This window comes from Crotalus tigris, unplaced genomic scaffold, assembly GCF_016545835.1.
Source record: "Crotalus tigris isolate CLP2741 ecotype Arizona unplaced genomic scaffold, ASM1654583v1 scf7180000017903.3850313, whole genome shotgun sequence".
In the NCBI taxonomy this organism is placed as follows: domain Eukaryota; kingdom Metazoa; phylum Chordata; class Lepidosauria; order Squamata; family Viperidae; genus Crotalus; species Crotalus tigris.
The window spans coordinates 3,066,583-3,093,810 of NW_024096713.1; the positions used below are offsets into that span (position 1 = coordinate 3,066,583).

At 35.5% G+C, this 27,228-nt stretch overlaps 1 protein-coding gene across 3 annotated transcripts in view; it reads right to left on the reverse strand.

Annotated features, from left to right (window-relative positions):
* The window catches only part of SLC7A11 (solute carrier family 7 member 11), a 79,773-nt gene that overhangs the window by 27,090 nt on the left and 25,455 nt on the right, over positions 1 to 27,228 (reverse strand). For all 3 annotated transcript variants that reach the window (XM_039344382.1, XM_039344383.1, XM_039344384.1), the window contains exons 7-10: positions 6,535 to 6,658; positions 6,232 to 6,335; positions 5,562 to 5,658; positions 3,860 to 4,009 (exon numbers count right to left, since the gene is read on the reverse strand). In XM_039344382.1, the coding sequence (XP_039200316.1) occupies positions 3,860 to 4,009; positions 5,562 to 5,658; positions 6,232 to 6,335; positions 6,535 to 6,658 (475 nt within the window). The remainder of the gene's footprint in view (positions 1 to 3,859; positions 4,010 to 5,561; positions 5,659 to 6,231; positions 6,336 to 6,534; positions 6,659 to 27,228) is intronic.

The following is a 27,228-nucleotide window of genomic DNA, read 5'->3' on the forward strand; positions in this document are numbered from 1 at the left end:
TCCTCTTTAGACTTAAGGCTTGGGGCCTGCTGAATGGCCTTTAATTTAGCTTCAGAAGGGTGTATACTTTGAGCATCTATCCTGAATCCCAAAAAGTCAGTAGAATTGACTCCTATCTTACACTTGTCCTTTTTTAACTTGAGACCTGCTTCCCTAAAATGAAGCAAGACAGCCCTTAATCTCTCAGCCAAGTTTTGAGGTGATTCTCCTGCAATGAGGACATCATCAAAATATGGACAGACTCCTGGAATACCCTTCAGTGTGTTTTCCATAATACTCTGGAAAATGCCAGGGGCTACATTTACCCCAAATTGCAATCTCTTCACTTTAAAAGCTCCTCTAGGAGTCACAATTGTCTGAGCCTCAGCAGCTGCCTCAGCAACAGGCAACTGTTGATAGGACTGTGCCAGCTCAAGCTTCACAAAAATCCGCCCCCCTTTAGGGAAGCCAGAATGTGACTTACAACAGGTACTGGATAAGCGTGTTGCTGTAGTGCCTTGTTTAGTGTGCACTTGTAGTCCGCACAAATACGAATGTCCCCATTAGCCTTTAAAGGCGTTACTATGAGGGTTTCCCAAGGACTCGAATCTACAGGCTCTAGAATGCCCTGCTGGAGCAATTTGTCCAGTTCAGCATCAATCTTGTTTTTAAGTGCAAATGGAACTCTCCTAGGCTTGACCCTAATGGGTGCTATGGATGGATCTAATCGTAGTAAAACTGGAGGCCCCTTGTAGGTTCCAAGCTCAGAGCTAAATACATCTTCAAATTCCCTGCAGACTTCTGCAAGGCTAGACATTTGCAAATGGTGCAGCCCCGTGACCTGGATTCCCAGAGCCTCAAATTAATCAAGTCCAATAAGACTCGCACGTCAACCCCCAACAACCAACACATCTAAAGGACCCTCAAAATCCTTGTACTGTACCTTAAGAGTGGCCTCCCCCTTAACACACACCTTAGAATTCTGAAAGTCTGTAAGTATCACACTGGATAGCCTGAGTTTCACTCGAAAGCCACTGCTGCTGCAAATCTTCCTGAATGTGTTGAGGGAAATTATGGAGAGAGCAGAACCAGTGTCCAATTCCATGGATAAGGGAACCCCTTGCAACTTTACTTTAAGGGACAACTTCTTTTTTAGGGGTTTATGTGTGCCTGTCCTTAGAATACTTCTGCATGTTGCGCAGAAACCCACCCTATTTTGGCTAGGGACCTTGGTACCTTCCAGATGCAATTCTTCTTTAGGTTGTACTTCTGACGACTCAGACATACGGCTGCAATGTGGCCTTGCCTTCCACAGGCTCTACAAGTGGCGAACCGGAATCGGCAGTCTGCTCTTCTGTGGCGTCCTCTGCATCCGAAGCATTGTGGAGTTATTGAAGCCTTTTCTGTGCGATCTCTCTGTCTCCTTCCAGCTGCCTGGCAGAGCTTATTCACCTCATCTTCAGGAACCTCTTCCGAATCTTCTTGCACGTTCTCCTGGTGGACAGCAACAGTCTCTGGAGGGCTTCTGGTGGGCCGCATGTTTTTTACTGCTCCGCCTGCAGCTTCCTCTGCTGTAACTTCCCATAGAGCATCTTGGAATGAAATGTTTTCTTTCATGAAGATCTTTTGCTGTAAGTCTCTATTTCTCAGTCCATACACAAAATGATCACGCAGTTTTTCCTCTAAATCTTTAAATTAACACAGTCTAGCTGTTCACCTCAATGCTGCGATAAAGTCCTTAGCAGATTCTCCTGCTCTCTGATCCCTTTGTTCAAACGTGTGCCTCCATGCAATGATGGACAGCTTGGGTTGAAAATGTTCCTTTAGAAGTTTCTTTAAGTCTGTATACGTTACACCTTCCAGCGAAGCAGGAGCCATGAGGTTTTCAGCAATTTCAAAAGTCTCTTGGCCACATACACACAATAACATGGTAGACCTCAGCCCATCTTCACAAACTTGGTTAACCCTAAAATAGTTCTCTACTCTTGCAATGTAGGATTCCCATCGTTTCGGATGTGCTATGTCGAATTCTGACAAGCGGCCGATTTTCACCATTGTAGTTCATTTTTTTTTTCACCACTCGCTTCTGCAGGGAAAGGGTCTCTCAGCCAAACTCACCCTCCAGCGACGCTGTACTGGCAGGATAGCTGCTGAATTTAACGCCATTTTTCCTTCCAGGACTTCTTTTGGGTAAGTCTTAAAGTTTCCGTCTAGCTTTCCTTGTTAAGAATCCCACCTTCGTCACCAGTATTAAGTCCTGGGAGCGATGGCGAATGAAGAATATACATGTTTCTGAACAGCTCTTTATTGTGCTTATTTCAAACTCCAACAATGAGCAAAGGCATGCAGGCCTCCTTTTATACGTCCCAATTCCCCGGACAAGATGGCAACATCACTATACACTTTTCGTATCTTGCGCATGCGTGCTCGGTCAGTGCCACTCAGTCTGGTCCCGGGCAGCTTTTGCAATTGCCTGGGAACCTTGCAATGTCCCGAGCCTGCATTTGCAGGCTCAGGACACAACACTTAGTGTCATACATTAAGGCTAATCATATGTTCTCACAAATCTGTACAGAATGTATATTGAAAGGCTTGTATAATTTTCTTTTCCTAGCACTTTTTTGCTTTGCTAGTCTACTATTAAATGATAATAAACAGGCAATGGCAATCAGAATGTAATATTTTAAAACTGTCTATTTGAATCAGTCTTACAATGAAACAAGATTTTCAGGGTATGGTCTATGATTTAAAACTCTTCACTATATATTGATTAACTTCCCAGCTCTCCCAAATCAATATATCATCAGGTAAAAGACTGCCAAATTAAATGGTATTTTAGAAATGAATAACAAGTTCTGATAGCAAGATGTACTTACAATATTCCATACTTCTTTATTCAAAGAAATACAAAATATTTTAAAATTAAAAAAAAACTGGAATATATTTTAAAATAAAGGAAAACCTAATTAAACAGTTCAGTTTTCATGAATGATGTAGTGTTCATTACTGGCAAAACAAAAGCATTTTTTTTTAGATTTTATTTTACATTTTTTTATCCTGCCTTTATTATTTTTATAAATAATTCAAGGCAGCAAATATACCTAATACTTCTTCCTCCTCTTATTTTCCTCACAACAACAATCCTGTAAGGTGAGTTGGACTGATAGAGTGTGATTGACCCAAAATCACCCAGCTGGCTCTCGTGACCATGGCAAGACTCATACTCTCTTGGCTTCTAGTCTGGCTCCATAACCACTAGACCATTAACAATAAAGTCCCAATGAAGTATTGAAATAAATCTAAAATAAAATTAAGGGGAAAATAATTTCTGTATCATGACACAGTATAAAACAATGATCAAGATATTACTGTATCAAATAATATTGAAGAAAATATGTTCTTTAACTGGAAGGACTAGAAACTGTGTTCTTTAACCAACACTTAAATCATTTAAGGTCTAGCTGTGATACCTAGTCCTTAAAAGCACAAGCTGAGAATCAGTTCAGGCAACTGCCATTTGACACAATGACTGAAATACTGTTAATAGTTTTTAACACTTCTTCATAAGTTTAATGTTGAAGGATGTGGCTACATTTGCTACTAAACCTGTTTGGCTCCCAAACTTGCTTATTACAATAGTTGTGTTGGACATTGTTGAAGACAAGAAAGTAGCCTGCTGTAGGACTGGTGGCATAATACCATCTTGTTTGGGGCTGTTCCTAAGGAAGGCCTCAGAAGATATTTTCAGAGAACTGATAAATTCATATGAATAAATTCATATGTATGAGCAACCAGAAATAACGATATTTTCATTAGGTGATCTCTTTTTAAAGACAGGGCTTGGGTTGAACAAAACCTGTTTATGGAAAACCATGGTTACCTTGAAAGGACGAGGCATATCAGGACGTTTATATCTGAGATAGATCATCCCGGCAACTGCCAATCCTATAAAAAGCCATCTTGCAAAACTGAGGAAGTTCAAGAGGCTTTGGAGATCACTGGTGAAGAGCATGATCATAGTGAGAGGGTACTGAAAAATAATTTAAAAATAAAAAAGCTTCATTGGTGCACAAGTTGTTGCTTATTACAATGTATTGGATCCACCATAAACCACGTTGAATTTTCTCCCCTCCCTTACTAAAAAAATCAGTTAATCCACTTTTTGAGACTATTTTAATAGAAGTTCTAACATTTTCTCCAAAATCTTTGCCACAGAAAAATATTATACACTAGACAATTGATATCCAAAATGACTGGATCTAAAGATGACTTCCCCAAGAGAAGAGCATTAGCAATATCACTGAACTTGATCCAATCATCCCAAAGGACACTGGATGAGTGTGAATGCAGCCCATGCATGGTGAAGCTCATACTGTCCAGGACCTGATCCAATTCCTCAGAATCCATGAAATAAAATTGATGACAGATAATATTGCAAGATTCTATCTTTGTCATGTCTCTTATCCTGCCTATATGAAGTCCAAACCTCAATAAATTTGACCAATGTTATTAGTGGAAAGTTGCCAAATTTTTCAGTGGCCTATTCATTGCTCTTGTTTGTCACCTTCTAATAGGGAGTAAATCACCTAAAAGGACTGCTGAGACACAGACTACTGATGCAAAGGACAGAAATGTTTACTGCCCTAATCACCACAATATAAACTTGGATGTGAGCTTGTAGCCAAGTTTATTTCTGATCTCTCTCCACTGACTGGTAATGAATAATTAATTTTCTAATATTATACTGTTTCTACAATGAGATACCATACAGTGGCTATAAGAACATCTGACCCTATTCTCTTCAGTCAATTTACTTTCTCTTTATACAGTCACGGAAGAAGATGTTTGTGCTGCAACCGGATTAACTTATAAATATAAGTGCTTATTAAATTGACCAAAACTTTTCTAAAAGATTAGGGCTATCCAGCTTGACAGGACTTTTGCATTGTTATTGGATTTGATAGTTGTGACAGTGAGAAAGCAGTATGTATTCCTCCACTTATCCAATTGCAAGTTCTGTAGTACATTTTCATTGTCATCAATAAAACTGTGATTCTTTATCCAACATGACACCTTATTTCAGCATTGCAGATTGGTGATATAAAAAAGGTAGTTATATACTGTACTGTATGTATATAAATTACCTAGAATTAGCACCATGAAAGGAGGGCTAATGCTTTTTATCTATCACTGCTGTTTACATTTTCTTCAAAATATCTACCAGTAGAATGTAACTTAAGATCTTCAAAACAGCACATTAGCATATAGCCAGTCTTTAGACTTTCATTAGTCTGCTTCCTATCTAGGAAGTATCATTCCACTGAGAGTTTAACTAATCAATCTCATTCAACCTTCAAATAAAATACAGCAGTCTGATTTAAGTGCTAGCCTTTGAGAGTTAAGGGCAACTAGCAGAAAGTTCTTGAATACATCATCTCATTATTTATTTTCTATAGCTCCAAACATAGTGAAATGGAAATAAATAACCACATTTCAAGTAGTGTTTAAGTTACATTTGAACGCTTCCGAGCAGGACCATGTTATACAGTCTTGATAAAGAGCCATTTGTTTATATGATTTACCAAAACAATGACAGCTGGCAGAGGAGTGTGCTTGTGAACATGAATCATGGAAAGAATTTCTGGAAGGTGACCCTCACGGGATGCAACGTAGAACATCCTGATGGGAAAATGAATTTGGACAGCTTTTAAAGATGCTCATTACCAAGATTAATTGAAGCAGTTCACCAGAGATACAGAATACATTCAACGTTATCCTCAATAGTACTATTTGTTTCTATGCAATACAAGCATGAGAAGCTGAGTTAAATAATTTGAGAAAGCAAATTCAGAAGCTTGGGAAAAAAACCTTCTAAAACCTATCTTGAATCTACATCTTTGTCTGCATTCAGAAATAGGAACAGTTGAGCACTGCTTTATTTTATCTTTCCTGATAATTTATACAAGTATTAGTGAAGTATTACCAGGCAATGGGAACAATGATAAATCTATTTTAAATGGGAATTGTACAATAGTATGCATTGTTCTACAGATTTCATTCATTTTAGTATTATATCGTGCTCAGTGGTAGCTAAACCAGAAGGAAAAATATAATATTCTCTATGTATTCAATTATTAAGCGACTATGAAGAAATAAATCTAGTAAGTATGCATGTGTGTGCATGGATATACAATATATTTCTATATTCCATTCACTTTTATTTTACCTATTATTTGCAAAAGAATAACTTACCTTGAAACTGCAAATATACCACCATTCATAGATCCAAAACAAGAAAGTGCAACAAAAATAGGAACAGCTAAGGAAAAATTTCCCAGTAGACGTTCAGAAAAGGTCTAACAAAAAAAACAGAAAAAAATTACATATACATATATATATATATATATATATATATATATATATATATATATATATATTCTTTAATATTAAAATATAGATCCTAGAAATGTAGTTCTTCTCTTATAATCAAAGAATTTATTTTCAATATATTATAATGTTCTCTAATTTCCTATATGTATTTTTATCACAACTTACCACTGCCACTGCCTTGGAGATTAGTATATCCTCAGGGCTGAGAGTTGTAAAATAGGCCACATTAGTTAAGACATAGCCAACTGTGACAATAACCATTGATGTGCAAATGGCAAGTGGCACATTTCTGAAAAACAGAAAGAAATTGAGCATAATCCATCTGCACATAAAATAAAAGCAATTTGGTTAGGAAATATATTTGATTCATGCTGTATCATTTTCACTGATCTTGTTACGTGAAACCTGATTGCTTACAACATTATACTGCAAGTCAAATTAACTTATTTCTGTGTTATAGATAACTGCTAACTGGGTAAATTGCAAACAGTAAGCAAATTCTTTTCCCATTCTGTTTGCAAAGTCTGAAACATGATGCTTTCTTTCCTTACTCTACCTTTACTCTAAGGCAGCCCATGAGCCAGATGCGTCATATAGAGGCCACGCCCACCAGGCTCCGCAAAAGCAAAAAATGTTGCGATACATCACAATACATATTGTGACATGATCGAATTTCACACCCATGCTTTAAGGAAAAGAACTATTTTAGGCAAACATTGTAAGCAAGTCTTATTAGCCAAGGCATTCACTATTCAAACAGTGATGCTGAAAGTTGCATTTATCCTCATCTCTTTTTAATTTACAATTGCATAGAAATTGTTTGAGCCAGTGGGATACACTATATTCTGACCAATTCTGGACAATTATCATCAAATTGTAACTTAACTTATATTTTGAGATCAAAGTGGACCCCTGGATTTTCCTAGGCAATTCATTATCTGGAAAAACAGTGATGGATAGAAATCTAGATAATCCAAGATAGATTGTCACCACAAATCTGAATATAAACTATTCAAACAAGGAATTACAATTTGACAAATCCAGATAGATATAACAAGATATTATTATTTTAAGATACAAAAGAGAATGTAACTAGGAATGTTTCCAAACAAATTGATTCCTAGCTTCTTATTTTTGAAATGAAGACATGAATAAATTTATTAAATTAAGTTCATATATGAAATTTTTGAAAGAAGGCTAAAAATGTTAAAGAAGCATTAGACGTAACCCAACATGCCCCATTTGAATGACTCAGGAGAGCAAGAGTGACATTTTAAAAACAGGGTGAAATCAATCAACCATTAGATCTTTTCTTCAGTCTGATCTTGCAATTCACCAAATTCTCAGTCAGTGTTTTCTTGCCTCATAGAATAATTTGGGTTTTATATTTCATACACACCTGGTTGGAGAGGGTCACCCTACCAAATTCTGTAATTAAAACTTAATGACTACAATTTTCACCACAAGAGCTAGTCTTGAATAATGGCATAATTACACATATTAGAATTGTTAAATTACAGTCTGATTGAGAAAGCAGAAAAAGCAAATGTTGTATCACCATATTTATCCTAACTGGTTATTTTTTGCTTTTTCATCCAACTTGCTATAATAAAATTCTAGCTAAATCCAACAGCAGCTGAATAAGGATAAGCAACTGCAGAGACTGATAGATAGAATAGCTTTGTACCCTAGATAAAATAGGGTAGGGCTGTGGTGGCGAACCTATGGCATGCATGCCACAGGTGACACGCAGAGCCATCTCTGTGGGCACGCACGCCATTGCCCCAGAGGGACATGGGGTTGGGCTGCTCCCCTCCCCCTCTTCACATGTGCCAGCGCTCTCACTCTCTTTCTCTCTCTGCACTGGGAGTCAGGAAGCAGTTGCAAGAGCTGGGTGGGGAGAGGGGAAAAGCCAGAAGCAGTGCAGAGAAAGAGGTGTCAAGACAAGCTCAAGGGCCGGGGAGGGAATGGAATAAAAGATCACAAAAGATTGCCACGATCTCCCTTCTGCTGGCCACTGGGGAGTCTGGCAGCACAGCTTGGCATGGCTACACGGGAAACTCCAGTGCCCAGGACTTGCAAGTGAGTTTCGGCACTCCCCAGGTTTTAGTGCTGCAGCGGGATGAAACTCACCAAAGTGCTGAGTTCTCTTTGTGCGGGTTTGTGTTGCCTTCCCATCTCCCCTTAGCTAAGGGGTGCTTTGGCATGGATAGCTGGGGGAAGGGGAAGCCCGGCTTCTCTCAGGGGGCCAAATTAAGCACACATTTGAAGGGGAACCTCTGAGTCAGGGGAAGCCAAAGTTAGCCCTCCAGCTTAGTAGAAGAGCTCCTTCCTTTCTGCATGGAACAACTCCTGCCTCCCACAGCAAAACTCTGCAGGGGCGAGAATCACAGAATTTAGGCAGTGAGTAAAAAGTGCAAGATGATTGAAAGCCCTTCTTAAGATTTTAGGGGGGGCGGTAGAGGGGGGGGAAGGTGGTGCAGAAAGTTTGGTGGATATTGCTAAGAAGTGAGCGAACGACTTCAGTTCCAGAATCACGTGGAAACATGTGCAATATCTGGAGTGTGGGTAGGAAAAGGGCAGGCTATTCTTTTATTCTTTTGTGAATGGAAGTCCCTAAATTGGGAGAAAAGACAGGGGGGAGGTTTAACCAGCTTAAAGGAATAATCTATATGTTGAGGAATTCAACTTTGGAAATGGTATTAAATACAAACCCTCAGATAGCAGAAAGCATTTCTGTCTCTCCCCCCCCCCCCCAAACTGGGATAGGAATACTTGATAAAAGCAAATTTTGGCATTATTTTACTCCAGTGGCCAATCTGATGCAGAGGGAAACTAAAACTGGACAAGAAACCCACACCAACTTTCCATTCTGCATATAGAAGGTGTAGTTTTGTATAAGGAGAAGAAAGATAAAATAAATAACACATACTGGATAAACCAGTACTGTAAACTCCAACTGTACTTGCAGTGTGACAGCAGTTAAATCAGTGGTGCCACATTTCAAAGTTACAGTAAGAGTACTCCGATTGCAGCTGCTTTCTTGCAGGTATGTAGAATGGCGTGGGACCCACAGGTTTTGCAAAGTGAAGAGAGGAAGTTGGTTACGGCTTATTAGGAAAGATAAAATAGAGAACCAAGAATGCTTTATTGACCATTCTTCATCCAGATTTTATATCAGTTGTATCTGCTAATACACTCTTCTATTTTAACTTTTTTTTTCCTTGTCGCTTTTTGGAGTTTTCATCATGCTTTCATGAGAGGGCAGCATTTGGGAGGGGTGTAGCTTCCCCCTTCCCCCCCAAGCCATCAGCTGAGCAAGATGTCCACCTGTCCTTGCTCTTCCCCCTGCCCGAGGCTTTCATTGTCATGAGCATTTCTGTTGAGAATTGGGGGGGCTGTTTGGTTTTTATTCCACTCCCATCTGCTGGGTGATTGCAGCAGGTTTTGGTATCTTCTGTTGGGCTGCGAGGTTACCCGCAAAGCATGTTTGTTTTGGGATGGATCCCCACTCTGGTTGCTAAGTTTGCTTAAACCCTCTTCCTCCTCCTCCTCACCGGAGGCCCTCTTTCTCTGCAACCAGCACCTGCCCTGGCCTCTGCCCCTGCCTCGCCTTGCCTTGCCCAGCAGCAATAGAACCCCCATCCTGTCCCCTCCCTTGCCTCACTTCACCCTGCAGGACAAGCCTCCTGCCCACCACCCCACCTGCCAGAGTCTCCCTGGATCACCCCCAGTCTTGCCCAGTCCCCACAGGCATCCCTCCCCAGCAGCAACATCAAGGTGGCCGTGCCCACCCTGGCCACGCCCACCCAGTCGGCCGTGACCACCTGGCACCCAGCAATACATAAGTGGGTTTTGGGTTGCAATTTTGGACTCAGTCTCTAAAAGGTTTGCCATCACTGGGGTAGGGTAATGAGAGTGGAAGGACTGATAGATAGGATAGCCTAACCCTAACCCAGTTTCATTAGAGATTAGAACAATAATAATAATAATATTCAATCATTTTCAGTGTAGGCATTTTGAGTGAGAAGTAAATATTCGCTTGCCTGGAAAATACTCTTTGTACTTATCACAACAAATCCAGTACAATATTATATCTTTCCTTTGAAGAAAAGCATGAGAAAAAGGCTATAAAATTATCCCCCTATTCAAGAGAGTCCAGATTCAAGAGGCATATTTTTTTCCTGGATATTAGGCATGCAGTAGCAAGAACAAAGAGAAAGGGTTATTGCTGCCCCTTTCCAGTTGAGTACTTAATAACATTGCTATTTATCATCACTCTCATCCAGTAAATTTACTAAGGCTTTGGAAATGAGTTGCACCATTTCCACTTTAAAAAGCCTAACACAACACAGATATTAACAGGCATCAAGCTGGTCACATATATCCTAATTCCAAAACACTGCAGATAAATGCTACACTGAGATACAGCCCAAAGACATTTGAGGGTAATTTTAACTTTTGCAGCTAATTACTTTTTCCATCCATATCCTATCACCAAATTTGTCTAACTTCAATACTGATCATGTCTACTGATCATTTGATAGCAATAGTCACCTAAAGTTTAAACAAAGGCTATCCTTTTGGCTTCATGATCACAGGTCCTGTGCTCTGCCTTATTAGTATTAAAAAAAAAAATCCAAGGCATCTCTTGTGTATAAATTAATGTACTCTTTTGTAAAACCAGATGTGAATATATACAGTAAGCCAACCAGAGAGAAAGCATTCTTAAATAAAAATACAAAGAAAAATTCAAAAAAGCAATAAAAATGAGGAGAAGGGGGAGGGAAAAACTTGGTGTAAGGAGGGAAAAGGAAAGAAAAAGGCATCCACTTCCAACTCTCTTTAGCACAATAGAAGATAACAACATTATAACCTCAACTTTATATCTTTACACAGCAGTATATACTAGTCATTTCTATAACAATAAACCTATTTAATTAGCAAAAACAAAATCAAAGTTTCATTTTTTTTTCATTGCAAGCTCAAAATCCAGAAGCAATTTCCAAATAGAAACAAAGTTAAATATAATCTCTTCTTTGGATATAAAAGAATCAATTTAGCCATGTCTGCTTCTTCTTGCTTTGGGGAATAATATATGCTTCTGTTTACTCATTAATCTTTATCTTAATTTTTATTAAAATAATTCCCTATATTATTTCAATTTTTTTAACCCTGAAGGAAGAAAACACTTTTTCTAATTTTGATATTTTACAAATTTTAAAAATTACTCAAATATTATATATAATTATCCTCATGGAATAAATCTTTCTCTTGTTTTCAGATTTGATCAATAGTACTTTATAAACTTAGTGAATTATTCAACATTACATAAATGGCCAGAAAACATAAATTTACAAACTCATTTTATAAATGCAAAACTATCTTAAAGCTTTCTTTCAATACATATATCAAACTTATAAAAACCATCCTAATTAAGTCATTAAATTTAAGTCAGTTCCTCCAGCTTATCTTCATAGAATGAGATCTTTTTCCTCTCAGGAGTGTCTATCAAGTCTCTTTTCTTCAAGAAATTTTCAGTCTTCTTAATATCCATTGAAAAGGAATCCCAAAGTTGTTCTGCTAAATGTTGTAGGTTGCCCTGGAGCACTTCCTTGCAGAATAAAATTTTCTCAGAGATGTCTATCATATCTTTTATTTCTCAAAAGATTCTCGACCTTGTTAGTATCCATGAAGAAAAACTTGACCTCTTAAAAATTTACTTGACACTCTTGTTACAATTGTGCTGGGAAAGTTATATTCAAAGTTTCATAATAAAAGCATTCTTAAGCCTGTATGTATCTGACATGCCATATTATGCTTAGTTGCATGTCCCTTTGAGGATAATAAGAATAATATTAGTAATAATAAATTGTTGCTCAACACTGTCCCTGTATACAGCCAAGATATCATAAATGAAGTTTGAATAGGACAATTATGTCACTATCATACAGGAAAAGTAGTGAAAACTGTAGGAATCAAAATGCCCTTTGGAAATAACATTGAGAGTCTGGATGAACAAGATTACTACAAATACCTAGGTATCCTTTAAGCTGATAACATCAAGCACACTGAAGTCAAGAAAAAGGTTAGAAATGATTGCATCATCAAGAGAATAAAGAGGATCTAAAAGTTCAAACTCAGTGGAGGAAATATGATCAAGTCAATTAACACTTGAGCAATTCAGTCATTAGATACACTACTAGAATAGAAAGCTGAACTAAAAGTGCTTGATAATAATGACAATGAATCATGCCCTTCATCTACGTAGTGATGTTGACATATTCTACTTACCAAGGAAAATAGGTGGACATAGAATGTTGCAAGTATATCAGATAGTTGAAAAAGAAAAAAAAAGTCTTGGAAGAAACACTGAAAGATAGCAAAGACAAGGCACTGAAGCTAATATAACAGGAAGGCTTACTGAGTACTGGAAAAACCAAACTGCCCTACATGAAAGACCAAAAGGAGAATAGAAAAGAGACAAAGGGACAACAGAAAGTGAAGACAAAGTATTAGTTGACCAGTACATTAAATTAAAAAAAAACAGGTGAAACAGAAAATAACAAGACCTGCAATGGCTAAGAACAGGAAAACTGTAGAAAGAGATAGAGGTGCCAATTCTGCCTGCACAAGACCAAGCCTTAAGAACAAATGCATAAAAAGCCAGAATTGAGAAGACAGCAACAGACAGCAAGTGCTACCTCTGCAAAGATGCTGAAGAAACAGCGGACCACCTGGTTAGTTGCTGCAAAAAGATTGCACAGACTGACCACAAACAACAGCACAAAAAAGTAGCAACAATGATCCATTGGAAGATCTGCAAGAAATATTATCAAGGACTGGAAATATAGAAAATAAATAAGCTAAAGTGCTCTGGGACTTTCAAATTCAAACTGACAGGTACCTGCCACATAACACCTCAGATTTAGCAATTGTCAATAAAAAAGACAAAAAAGCCTGGATAGAAGATGTGCCAGTACTTGGAGATAGCAGAATAGAAAAGAAAGTGCTGGAGGACAAAATACAAAGACCTGCAAATAGAAATAGAAAGTCTGTGGCAAAAGAAAGCAAGGGTTAGGGCAATAAGCGTCTTGGGTGCAATCCCAAACAACTGGCGCACCACTTGAACACCACTGGCATTGACAAAAACAACATAAGTCAATTGCAAAAGGCAGCTTTACTCTAAACAGCTAACAACCTGAGGCAATACCTTTAACATCATTGAATATCCACATCTGCCTATTCCAGGTCCTTTGGAAGGACTTGATACGTGGATAAAAATGCTAACTCCAGTCTGAACATCTGGCTGACTATGTGATGAACTATAATAGTAATAATAATAAAAACTAGCAGATACTATTCATTACCTTGCTAAAAGCTTGGGACTTTCCATGGTCCTAGAAGCCTGCAGCAGAATAAGTGGTCTTTCTGTCTTCCCCCTAGTAAAATTGCCCCCTTAGGGAGCTGCAGTCCATTAGCATGTAAAATCAGCAAGTGTTACTTGTTAGTTGATGGCTTCAATTGACAAGAGTTCACATAGAGAGAAAAAAACCCATATGAAATATCTGGTTTAATGATCCCAGCAATAAGCTATCTGATCCATGTCCATTTTTAACTGAAAAGTTAGTTTTTTCCTGTCACTGTGCCACACATAAGCCAACAGTTCATTCCTTTTGCTATATTGCCATCTAACACTTTAAAACACGGAAATACAATTTCTTTCTCTGAGGCAATAAATCAAGTATTTTGCTATAAATTAATTGGGCACGTATAAACTTCAGGTATTGATATGGCTATTGAAATTGAGAAACCCTTTTCTACTGAATGACTTTAAATTAATTATTCATAAAGTCATGTTTGAAAATGCCCCAAAATACATAGTAAGAAAGAGACCTGAATTTTCTTAATATTAAAAAATGGAGATCTTTTCTAAGCTGTAAAAAAGAAAAAGAAAGGTGATGAGAAGAAAGGTGAGATGTAAAAAAAAAAATTCTAGACTTGAAGAATGTTATATGAAATTCTCTTTATACAAGGTAGAAAGCCTGAAAAGTTAGGCTTATCAAACTGAAAATCCAAGCCAAGAAAAGATAATTGTTATTTAGTTCACTAATTGCAATGAGGTTTGTAATTATTTTCTACTTAAATACATTGAAGTTTCCAAAGCCTTAATGTGTGCCTCTTTTCTGTAATGATTTCCCCATTTGTTCACTTTTACTTATTATTCAAATGTATATACCACAATTATGTTCATATATGCATTATATATATGAAATTTATTGAAAAATCATCATAGCCTTATACAATACTTTTTCATGAACAGAACCTCTAGCCTCAATCTTTGTGTCATATATAGCATGGTTCCCTATTATCCATGCTAAATATCTGCTAGAAATTCCCTACAGATCAACAAATATTAACAGATAAGGACTCCACAGTTTAGAAATGTATTTGTGTGGTGTATTTGCCTTATAGAGATATATACAAAAGCTGTTGTTCATGTGTATTCCTATAAAGTTCCTATAAAGTATTAAAGAAAGAATTATCCTGGGTTTTTTGACATTAGTTGCAAGTTGAATCACTCCCCTGAATTGTCATTCATATATGATGAGTCAGCTATAACTTAGAAAGCCAAACACACACCATTAGTATTGTTTCAAAGCACTGCAAGGTAAAATCAGGAGACAACCAATACATTAATGATAAATTTCCCAAAGTCTTTTATGTAGCATAAACATCTGCCACTTGTCATTAGGAGATAATAACTCATCAAGAATCACCTCTCACCTGTGTTTGCAAAATATTCTACATTTTAAGATAATGGAAATATGGCAAAATATACAAATAATATGTACTACTTTTGTACTTCCATCAATAATGTAAACAACAGCTAATTGCAGAAACCTTAAAGTTAACAAGTTAAGAGTTGAAGGAAAAATTCTACTTTGTTTTCTGTTTTGTTTTTGTTTTTTTTTTGCCTGCAAGAGTCCTGTTGGAATTATTTCCCTGGCTTGGAAAAATAGCTTCTACTTGTTTGGGAAGGAAGGCATGAACAAAAAAAATATAACAAAATTTTAAAGACTAACATTTTTTTTTATACATGTTTTGGGGTACTGTAAAAAAATTTTTTTTTCTGTATTATCAGTTTATGCTGTTTTTTTTCTTGCTGAGCGCTATTACTATCTTATATTGGAAGAGTATTTCTTTTCTCCACTTTTTCCTTAAAAAAATAGAAAGAAAGGGAAAAAATGACTCTTGAAAAAGATTTTTTAGCTTACTGAGGACATCTACTGGCCCAAAAACTAATATTGTAATTGTTGACTATTTGGAGATGAGAGGTTTTTTTCAAACTGTATTCTTTTTTGAGAGATAGATAACCTGATCCAGCTGAATAACTTTTAAAATGGAGCTGCATTCACACTTAAATTGTGAACTTATTCTGAAAAGATTTATGAGGCTAAAGAAGAAATATGTGCTACAATGAAAGAGTTTACTACAGAATTAAGAGCCATAATCTCTCCTTTAAACTTCAAAATTGACTCTCAAACTACTTCTGATTATTCTATAAAACAGACTACACAAGAAGAGGACTTAACTGAGAATAAAGAGAAATTGACTTTGCCTGATAAGCAGTTTACCTATGGTTTTGAGGACTAGGAAAAGCAAAGACTGAGATTTGAAATGTCAAAGCAATGCAATTTTATGGTTAAGAGAAACAGGGCCAATGCAAAGGCCAAGATGGTTTACATGGATTCAAATGATACTGCAAGCAATAAAGAGAGACTTATCAGTTGGAAGGGAAGCTCTGTTATGGAAACCTACCTGGCAGAAGAAGAAGCCTAGAATAAGACTGAAAAGAAGTGAAATTTAAAATTTTATGTAATGAATTAAAGGCAATTTAGAATTATGGACTGATTTAAGGACTAAGATTATGAGCGAGATGAAGAGAAATGGGTGATTAATGGAAGATATGTATTAAATTGACTAAGAATGTACTTTTTGAATTGATGGGTTTATCGATATGAAAATTATTATTTTTAATAAGATGATTTGTTTGTTTGATGTCCAATGGATTGAAATGATTTAAGGTTTGATACTATCTTTTAAGCTTAAAAAGTAAGAGAAAAGGGGATGATTAATGGAATATATATATCAAATTGATTAAGAATGTGGTTTATTTATTTATTTTTTAGAATAATAGGTTTATTTGTAAGAAAATTATTATGTAATGTTGAGTTAACCTAATAAGATGATCTGTTTGTTTGATAACATGGGTGTGATTAGTTATGAAAATTAACTGGATGAAATTTGAATTCTGTCAAATGGATGGAAATGATTTAAGGTTGGACTTTATTTTGTCACTTTAAAGAGATTGATTGATTCATGGATTAGATATGTATAGGATAGATTAATATTTTATTTTAAATAAGGGATATTAGTGGAAGAAGAAATAAATAAGATCTATGATAAAATTAAGGAATTAGAATATATTTGGAAGGGATACCCAAACTGATAACGTTTGTACTTAAAGTTATTTTGATTATGGTAGTGCAAATTTATAAAGCTTTAAAAACATGTTTAGGTTGAATAAATTTAAGCTAGAATTGGGTTATTTTAAATAAAATACGTTACTTAAGGAAAAAGGAGAGGGAATATTTGATGTATTGATTGAATTATGTATATATGTTTTGTTTGCGGATTTTTGACCACCCTAACACCACGGTGTGTCTTGAGTACTTTGTTTTAAAAATCAAAAAACCAATAAAACTTGTTTTTAAAAAAAAGAGTTGAAGGAAAACAACAACTGTTCTGTTGCCTCCATAAACAATCACAAGTTGTTGCAGATAATAACCCAATACTGGTATTACAGCAGAGAAGTTGAAAAAAGAAATACTGATATTATTATAGGATTTTTAATTCAAGAAATAACAAGGCATGTATCACAAGGCAAAAAGCATTATTTCATTGTATAAACTAGAATCATATTGTTTACATGACAGTAGTGCCAACTACTGACACTGGAAAATGTTAGTAAGATGAGATGTCAGTAAAATGAGCACTTAAGGTTTAAATCAGGCATGTCAAACTGCCGGCCTGCGGGCCAGATGCATCATACTGAAACTGCACCCACCCCATTGCTGGCAATGGGGAAAAAGTCACAATACATTGTGCGACATCACATGATGTCGCAAGCTTGACATGCCCGGTTTAAATGAACAAGTGGTCCTTCACGTATCTTAGTTCCAATCTATTAAAAATATAAAGACCATCTATACTTGTTAAACTGTGTTTCTAAGGGTTGTTTACTACTATTTTTATTATATGTCATATACCTATGTTTATATGTGATGTAGTTCTGTAGACTATTTGAAATGTAACGTATCTGAGGGAGTCTAAGTAAGTGTAAAAATAAAATAAAAAAATATAGTTGCTGAATAGCCCATTTCCAAGCCATTATCCCATGCAACACCTATGTAAAACAAATATTAACTTGAATCACAGTAACACTTATTTTAGATGTACTGTACATTCATAATCCCAGTTAATATCTAGCTAGAAAATGGTATGATGGATATCACTGCAGATAAATATAAATCAGCTGTTCTGATTTTGTTGGATGCTGAACAGATCTTTAATGCAAATTATATTTAGGAAGTTTGTTCAAAGAAAATGCAGGTTTCCGCTGTATTTTTCATTGGATTACAACTTGGTATCTTTACTCAAATCAAATTAAATATTTATTGTGGTCATAGACTAACATAGTATCTTCATCAGTAACTACAGTTATAGGAAATGGATTTGTCTCTCAGCCCATCAAAATATAACCAGTAAGTAAAATGGAATAGAAGAATCATCTTGAAGAGGAAGAGCTGAAACCAAGATAATGGTCATAAAAAAAACATTTGCATCCAAGGCAGAAATGTAATGTTAGAAAATATCTCATACCTGACCTTCTCTAGTTTTCTTCAAGGTAAAGGAAGGAAGAGGGAGGCACATTCAAACCTGCAAGATTACTTGTTACTGTAACCTTATAATAAAAAAAATTATACTAGGATTCATAATCTTAATTTCCCAGTGTGGATCTAACTCAAAAGCCTGGTAATAAAGGTACTCTTTGTCTCTGTTAATTTTCATTTTGTTTTTTCTGTCATTGGCTTCTTTCTTAGAGTATGTCAAGATATTAAAGGCACTTAATATTGACTATAAATATTTTATATGCTGATGATATTGTGTCTAATATTGATAATTATGCAATGTCATTATTAAAATCTAGGTTAGATGGTTTATATTAATATTAATGAGCTAATCTATTACTTTGGGGATCTATTATATCTATAGTAACTTTAAGATATTAGGATTGCACAAACTTTATAAAGTACCCAGGTTTATCCCTTTCTAGAATATACCAAGTATGTTGAATTAAATGTTTAAACAAATAGGTGACATTTTAGTAGATATAATTCAATATCCATACCTTCCATTAAATATTTGGGGCACAATTAAAATTATCAAAATGAACATTTCCCCAAGATTAATGCCATATTATCATAGGAAATCCATTGTAAATTCCAGTTAGATGCTTTAGACAGATAGGTAAGTTAATGAGAACATTTATATAGTTGGCTAAAGTCTCTAGAATAACTTTGGCCAAACTGAGATTACTTTACAATGATGATAACTGCAGTTTACAAATTTTCAGCTATATCACTAGACTTTTATTTTAACGTTTTTAATTAGATTCCTTATTACTATTATTCTTCCTTTTGGGCCCATTTGGAGAACAAGTGTGTAACATGGTGAGTCTTGACAAATGTGAAAGTCCAGGTGTACTAATAAGAGAGTTTCATTTCCAGCTTTGAAAGTTGCAAGGCACATTTGGTTATTAATAGATAAGCAGGATAACTTTCAATTGGTGTTGAAAATCTTTTTTGTTTGTTTAGGAAAAATGAACATGCTAATAAATGTTAATGTTATTTTAAGAAGAGATTAACATATTTTAAATATGTTCTGGAACACTTCGTAATAAAGAGGATCAAACAATTCCTCAATGTGGCCGTTCATTAAGTGAAATCTCATTAGCTTCCAGTTATGTGTTTGTCTTACTGTGTAGCAGCTGCTGTATAAAGTCCCTGAATGATATGCAATCTCAGATATTGCATAGGATACAAATAGATGGCCGGAGCTGCCAATGTGCCTTTATTGGCTTCTACAGCAAAAGCTAATATTCAACATTCAGGAAGATGTTCTTTCAGGGAAACAAATGACAAAATTCAGTGTTTCTCTCCTCCAAATTCTCTATCCACAAATAGGATGAGAATTTGAGGAAACCAACCCATAGCCAACCCACTGAGAACCACACATATTGCTAATTATCACAGTATTTAACTGTTCTTACTACATATTCTTGCCTCTGAAGGCTAACAAAAAACTACTAGCTTTTTAACAATTAAATGCAATGCTTTTATTTCCTAATTTTAAATTAAACAAGTTTGATCTGATTATCCATTAAAAATAATTAAAACAATATCTCAACTCTAAATAAAACAAATCCAAAAAAACTGAAACAACATCATTTAAATTTTCCAGAAATGGGCAGAAGTTAATATCATAGCTGATCAAATTTTATCAGCTGGTAAATTTCTAGTGCTCTCATCATACAATTACAGTACAATGACAAAAAGGCAAATCACATTTTGATTGTTCTTTGCTTCCACATAGCAAAAAAACTAGTACCAGAGGAAATTCAAGTTGCATTTCTATATTTTGTTCCAAGAAATTACATAGAACTTTTATAATCCTTTTAAAGAATCAAGCAATAATTTTCATAAAAACAACTAAGACAAAGCAATGCATGTCTCTTTTTTTGTTATAATTTAAACAGGACCTCTAAATTATTTTTAAAAATCCATCTTTATTGCACAAAGTATGAAAAGGAATTTTCCCTTAAGTATATGTATGAGGGGTTGTTGGTGCTCTCTGAGCTTGGTTGTCTTCTTATAGACATTTTGTTACCCAAATTAGATATCATCATCAGTGTTAGCATCAGTGGACCCCTCATTTCAAATAATCTCCTTTAATAGAGAAATAAAATAAAATCTGTCTAATGTGAAGCTTGTTTCAGAGACAGCAGTGTGTTCCTGTTTGGATATTATCTAATTGCTTTCAAATTATACTTTTATTAGAGCTGCCAAGTCAGATGGCCACAGTAATTTAGCTGATTGATTATTCAATCAGTTAAATTTGCATTTGATTAAAATCTCTCTGATTCAGTTTTGATATGCAGATACTCTATTATAAGCATAATATTAAAAGAGGCATTCCATTTTTGGACTTACATTCAAGGAATGCATCTTCAGTAGCTGCTATCTGCAATTTTTAGATTATAGCTGTCACTTGATTATTCAGTTAAATGATTGTGTAATGTACTTTTTGAGGGATAGAAGGAACTCTTAAACTGCTGTTATACCACTGTAGTTAAGAATATATTTATGAAATGAATATAGGTATAAGGAAAACTTTGTCAACGCTTGTTATTTTGCCTACAAAAAATTATTTTAGTCTGGAACCATTCATATAATTACAGATTATATTTAGCGTTAGTGTCATTCTCCTTTCACCTTTTCCAAACAAAATTAAATGGAATATGAACATGTATCTATTTATTAGATTTATATCCCATCTTTTGTATAGAAACTATGCATGCTGCCACGCTCCATTTATGGTGCACTTTTTCTGAAGCATCTGTCCTTTTCTGTGCATATTTGAAATTCTAATGAATAGAATAGAAAATCCTGTAGTTTTCATTTTAGAAATGTTAAGTAGTGAGTTATTATTATATTTTATAAAACAGCTTTTTGAAAAGAAATAATATTTTTCATCTTTCACATTAATGGTTTTTTAACTACAATAGATGTTTATGGTCTTGTCACACTATTATTTCATTCATTTCAAGAGACAGTCTCTTTTCACAAACCTCATGCATACTTTAAAATAGTGTGAAGTAGGAAAATATAATAGCACTTAGCAATAGCACTTAGACTTTTATACCGTTCCACAGTGCTTTACAGCCCTTTCTAAATGGTTTACAGAGTGAGCATATTGCCCCCAACACCTTGGAAGGATGGAAGACTGAGTCAACTTTGAGCCTGGTAAGGTTTGAACTGCCCAACTGCTGGAAGCCAGCAATCAGCAAAAGTAGCCTGCAGTACTGCATTCTAACCACCAAATACTCTTAATTCCTTTTCTTTCTTTTGGAAATAATGATTCCTGGTTAAATTTTGCAATATTATTTGAGCTCTTTGTTGAAAATGTTTAACAAGATTGTTTTAACATTGGAGGATGACAGCCAAAAATATTGCAATATTGGCGTTTCTTCATTAAATATGGAACCAAAAGGAAAAGTTTAATTCCATCTCTTCTAGTTACCAAACAAGACTTAAGATTCATAATGACTGAAATCCAATGTTATTAACTTTTAATTATTAGTTCTGCATTCTAGAGAAATCAGTCATTTTCCTCTTGGCTCCATTCTTCAGTCTAAGAACCTCCACAAAACAAAAAGAGAAAAAAAATAAAAATAGATGGCCAAATCAGGATAAAATTATAAAATTTCATCCAAAATATTTTTACCTAATACTAATTCTATTGCCAATGTTCCAATAAATATCATGCAATTCTGCATTAGTAGACTAATATTGTGACTTTTTTCCCATTGCCAGAGCTGGGGTAGGTGATGCATCCAGCCTGCGGGCCGGCAGTTTGGCATCTCTGCTCTTAAGTTATTTAGGATCTTTAAGATTATTCTGGGCTGTGATTCATTTCCTAGCTGTGTGTTTTCTGGTTGGTGTGATTCCTGCCTTGCTTTGGATTGACACTGTGCCTTGACTTAGACTATGCCTTGTGAACTCTCTTGGCCATTGCTCTGTGGACTAGCATTGATCTGCTTGTGGTTGCATTAATTGGGACAGTCCTGAGTGTTTGGTGAAGGGAATTGCTGGGGTATAATAATAAACCCACTAAATCATGGTTACATGTGTGAGTGAGCAGGCAGCACATGGGCCGACTTTCATGAGAAAATGTTTCTACAATGAATATTTCTCATTGACTATAATTATATTCTGATTTTAAATCAAGATCACTGCAAGAATAATTCACAGACAAAAACAAAAGCACATCTTTCAGTTTCAGTTTTACAATATAAAATATGCACCATCAAAGCAAATATTTTGGTATCAGTTTTTAAGGTAATATATGCTTAACAAAGGCCAATTATAATGCTATGCCTGCGTTATGCAGCCAGAACTGTTTTTTAATCCTATCAGTTGGAAGCAAATACCAATTTAAAATGATCCTCAAATTCCTGATCTTTAAATATGGTGACACTTAGTTTAATGATGTACAGTATGAATACATGGTCCAGTATCCTGAATTTATTTGAATTATAGTACTTTGCATAATGATAGTAAGATAAAAGAAAATTAAAATAAATGACATTAGAATAAAATGAACATAGCAGACACTTACAAAATCACGATTTTGGCTTTGGTGGCTGCATTATGACAGGAAACTAAAATAAATTCATATTTTGGGAATCACATGGCAACTTTGGAGATTTGTTAAAGATACATGAAAAATAATAAAATTAATCAAACTGTAATTATCAGTTCTAGTTTTTATACAATGAATATTCCAAGATATGTTTTCAAGCAACCATATTCCAAGCCCTAAAGATAAATAAACCTGAACTGGGACTGTCAAAAAAAATGGAGAGAATACTAAAAAGGGTTTAAATTGCCATGTGAATTTAAATGATTAAATTATAATGCATCTGATTTAGTAGCAAGAATTAACAATGTTCTGATGTTATTAGCAACTGCAGAAATCAAAACATGAAGTTTAATATCATACTGCAAGTCTTTTATAATTAGAACTAAATTAGAACTTACAATCATTCTTGTGGAGATATATATAGGAAACAGGAAATATAGACCGAATCTCACAGCATAAGAAACTCTGGTATCATAGGACAAACTAGCCTGTCAGTAATTTTTGAAAGTCCTTGAGATCTACATCTTGCAGATAACATTTTTGATGTAAATAGTGGCTCATGTTCTTGTCATCTTTAGTTGCATTACACTGCATATGGGACTAGCCTTGAAGATGACCAGGAAGCTAAGGTGACAGAAAAGAGGCTTGTTATTACCTTTAAAGTGCATTTATATCTTGAGTCTTTGCTACATTTGAAACAATCCATTCCAGACAGAATCTACCCATCCATTGTATACTAAACAGGATGGAACTATGCAGATTTCCACTCCCTGACAGATAGGCTTAGAACAGGGGTGTCAAACTGGCAGCCCACATGCCAGATGAGTCACGCACATGCTACACCCACCCTGGCTCCGCAAAGGCAAAAAACATCACATGACACAATCGAGTTTGACACCCATAACTAAGAAGATGGCCTCTTTTGTTGCAAGCCTCTCAGTCTGGAACAGCTTATGTCCTCAAGTTAATATTAAGGAAGGGTCTGTGCTCTTTCGACAGAATCTTTGATGAAGAGAGCACAATTATATAGACAGCAGTATAATAGCTTTCTGAAATATTTTCTCTGTTTAACTGATTATTATTGCATTTTTACCATCATAAATTGACTTGGGTTCAAATTATAGCAGCATATAAATACTGTAGCTGTGTAAATAAATAGTCACTTAGAAGCAGACTGAAAGAGTTGCCAACAGCTGCATGTGCTCTTGATGCTTTGCAAACCCAGTAAAAGTTCTTTATTTCAACACAGTTGTATTCATATAATCACTGTAATGACCAGATTATGGATTGTTGGAAAAAAATGTGATTCTTCATTTCAAAATTATGGAATTTAAATGCCTTAGAATATTTCAGTCTGAACAGAATCATTTTAGCATAAGCATAGAGGTGTTCCAGATGACCAAGCTCTTTGCTTTGACCCAGGATTAGTTTACACTGTGTGGATTAGTTGCAGATATGTTATGCCATCAAGATATTATCTACACATTTATGGCTCAGAAAATTATCCACCAGCACTATTGTTCTTTTTGTCTTACAGATAACCACAGGGAAATGACAGCCAATCAGTGTTTCCTTGCTCTGCCCTCAAGCTGGTTAAATTTCATTAGTATCTTGCATGTCTACTTAGGGTTTCACCATGATTTTTTAAAATTCTTTCTTTTTGCTTTCCTTCTATTCCTTTCCCTTCTCAACCCACATGGCCTTACATTTTAAATATATTTTTAAATAGTGAAAGTTTGCCCAGTGTTTTTTAAACACTGTTGTTTTCAGTTTGAAGAGATGTAAGAAGAGGGAAATTCTTTAAATAATTAATATGTACATTGAAATTGAGTCATCTTGGCAGCAAAGCTCCCTTACCTTCCTCAACCCTTCATCTTGTAACCCTAGCATGCCAGCAGTTCTGCAGTCATTCCAAGGCAGAATAATTTGGTTAATTCTTGCTGTGTAATGGCAAGAGTACAGATAACCCTTAGAAGCCAGCAATATGTTGCCATTTGTGAAGCAATATTCTCTGGGCTTTAACTGGATTAAAAAATGATTTGGAAAAGAAAGCATGCCTTCTTTGGCAAATCCCTCTAGTGCTTGAGATTACAAACATTTTAAAGCTTTGGCTATGCATAATTTCATGGTGATATTAGAACAATGATGGTCAGCAAAGGCATGGTGCCTAACAAGTCCAAAAAGAAATTCAGAGATCACGTAGACGAACAAAAAATCTAACCCAAACAGGCATTTATTAATGCCATAAATATTTTGCAATTCAGGCTGACAATTATTGCCACAAGGCCCAGTGCATACCCATAAAGCCTATATTGCATTTTTATGTCAGGTATTTTGTGCATATTTCCTTTTTATTAGCAGATGGTTGCTAAACCATATTGGCAACATTTCTTAGTAGGTGAACTGTAATACGAACAATGTGTCAACCATCCCATTTGGAACCTTAGACAAAAGAAACTCCTGGCTCTTTAGATTGACCAAGACTGTAGCTTTATTGTAAAATCCATCCAGGCACAGTAGAAGCAAAGTCAACTGTGGGATTTTCCCACAAAAGCCCACATAGGTAACTCCCCTCTGGGCCACCAACAGTTCATAGTTCACCACTTGTGTTCAATTCTTCTGTTTTGCTTTGCTCAAGTCAAACATTTTTCATGACTTGGCCTTGGTAGATAACGTTTCACTTGCTTGCATTCCATAACCTCCCCACCCTTAGGAATTCACCATCCACCTCCCATTACTGTTTGGCAAAGCTGAATGAAAGCAGGTACAGGCAATTATGGAGTCAAATCAGGTTTGATACAATGAAACAGTGAAAGTACAATTCTAAGGTAACTTTTCTTTTAGAATACACTCATCTTCCAAACCTTATGCCAGTTGTGAATGAGCTGGTGACATTATAGGAGACACTGGAGACACTACCATGAGATTACATCCAATATCCAGCTCTGGACATTTATGAAAGCTATTAAATCTTCAATAAATGACCTGCATGACACAATGTCACTTATTCTGCAGGAGTCCAATGTGATTTGGATGGATAGTTATTTCCCAAACCAGAATTTTTTCCAAATGGGAACACTTCAACGTATATTTTCTAGTTAATTGAACAAAATAAAAACATACAAGTGTGCACTGTTTTCTCATGTCAATGTCAATCCCTTATTAATTGCTCTGTCTACCTTATCTACTTTCTGCCATTAACATCAATTTGTTCCATACCAATTTGCACTCTAGTGCAAACTGCCATCATGTACAAGCATAACTGCACAGCTTGCACTGTGCTAAGGCAGGGATGGAATCAGACAAATACATTTGGAAAAGCTATTGCAAGTAATTAACCCTAACCCTAGAAAATCCCTAACTAGAACACCTGTAACAGTTTACAAGCAAGACATTGCTCAACCATCTCTATGAGATTACCATATCACAGTCCTAAATAATGGGTCCCATGGTCAAAGTTGTGAAAAAAATTCTTTCCCAAATCACATGTTTATCCTTTTATAACTTAACCAGCATGATTAAATTAACTTTAGAATCTCATTTGTAGTCTATATTTCTGTCTCAAAAATCAGTAATCCTGAAAACCTGCGGCATACACAGCCATAACTAGCAATGTCCAATATAATTTCAACATCACAACATACCAGAACCCTAAACAAGTGCAATGATAGTTTCCAGAGCGGTTGCATAAAAGCATTGCGACATTCAACTGCTGTGCTGTCTCACACATCTTGTGCTTTTTACAGAACTATATTCTGAGAGAGAGTCTCTCTGAGACTTGTGGTTAACAAGGCTGCCTCAAGATATTTTGATACCTGCAGGGAAGAACAAGGTTATATTTCCTTCTGGTGTGGCATCTGAATCTTTCTTCAACAGTAATATGGTATTAATTACAACAGCGATGTATTGTACAACAGTAATGTTGTGTCAACTAAGGAAACTGTATACTAACATAAGGAGCACCCATGGCTCTCAATTTGCCCTTCAGCACTTAGCAGCCAGTCTCAGATTTGTTGCCTGAAATAAGCACCTCAATTTGTTTAATAGTAAGGCCAGCACTAATGATTAGCTCCTATTGCCCCAAAGCTATACAACTCTGACATTTTGCCTGACATTTCCTGCTTTCTCTTATCTTTAGTTTCTCCAAAGAAAATAAAGATAATATCTGCGAAATTTCTTTCCTGTTTATTCCCAAAGTCTTCTCCATACTGCCTAGATAGATTGCCTGACCATCTAACTTTGTTTTATTCCCAAGAGTTTTTCAATTGACAGATTCATCCTTAGAACTACTAGCTTATGCCTTTTATAAAA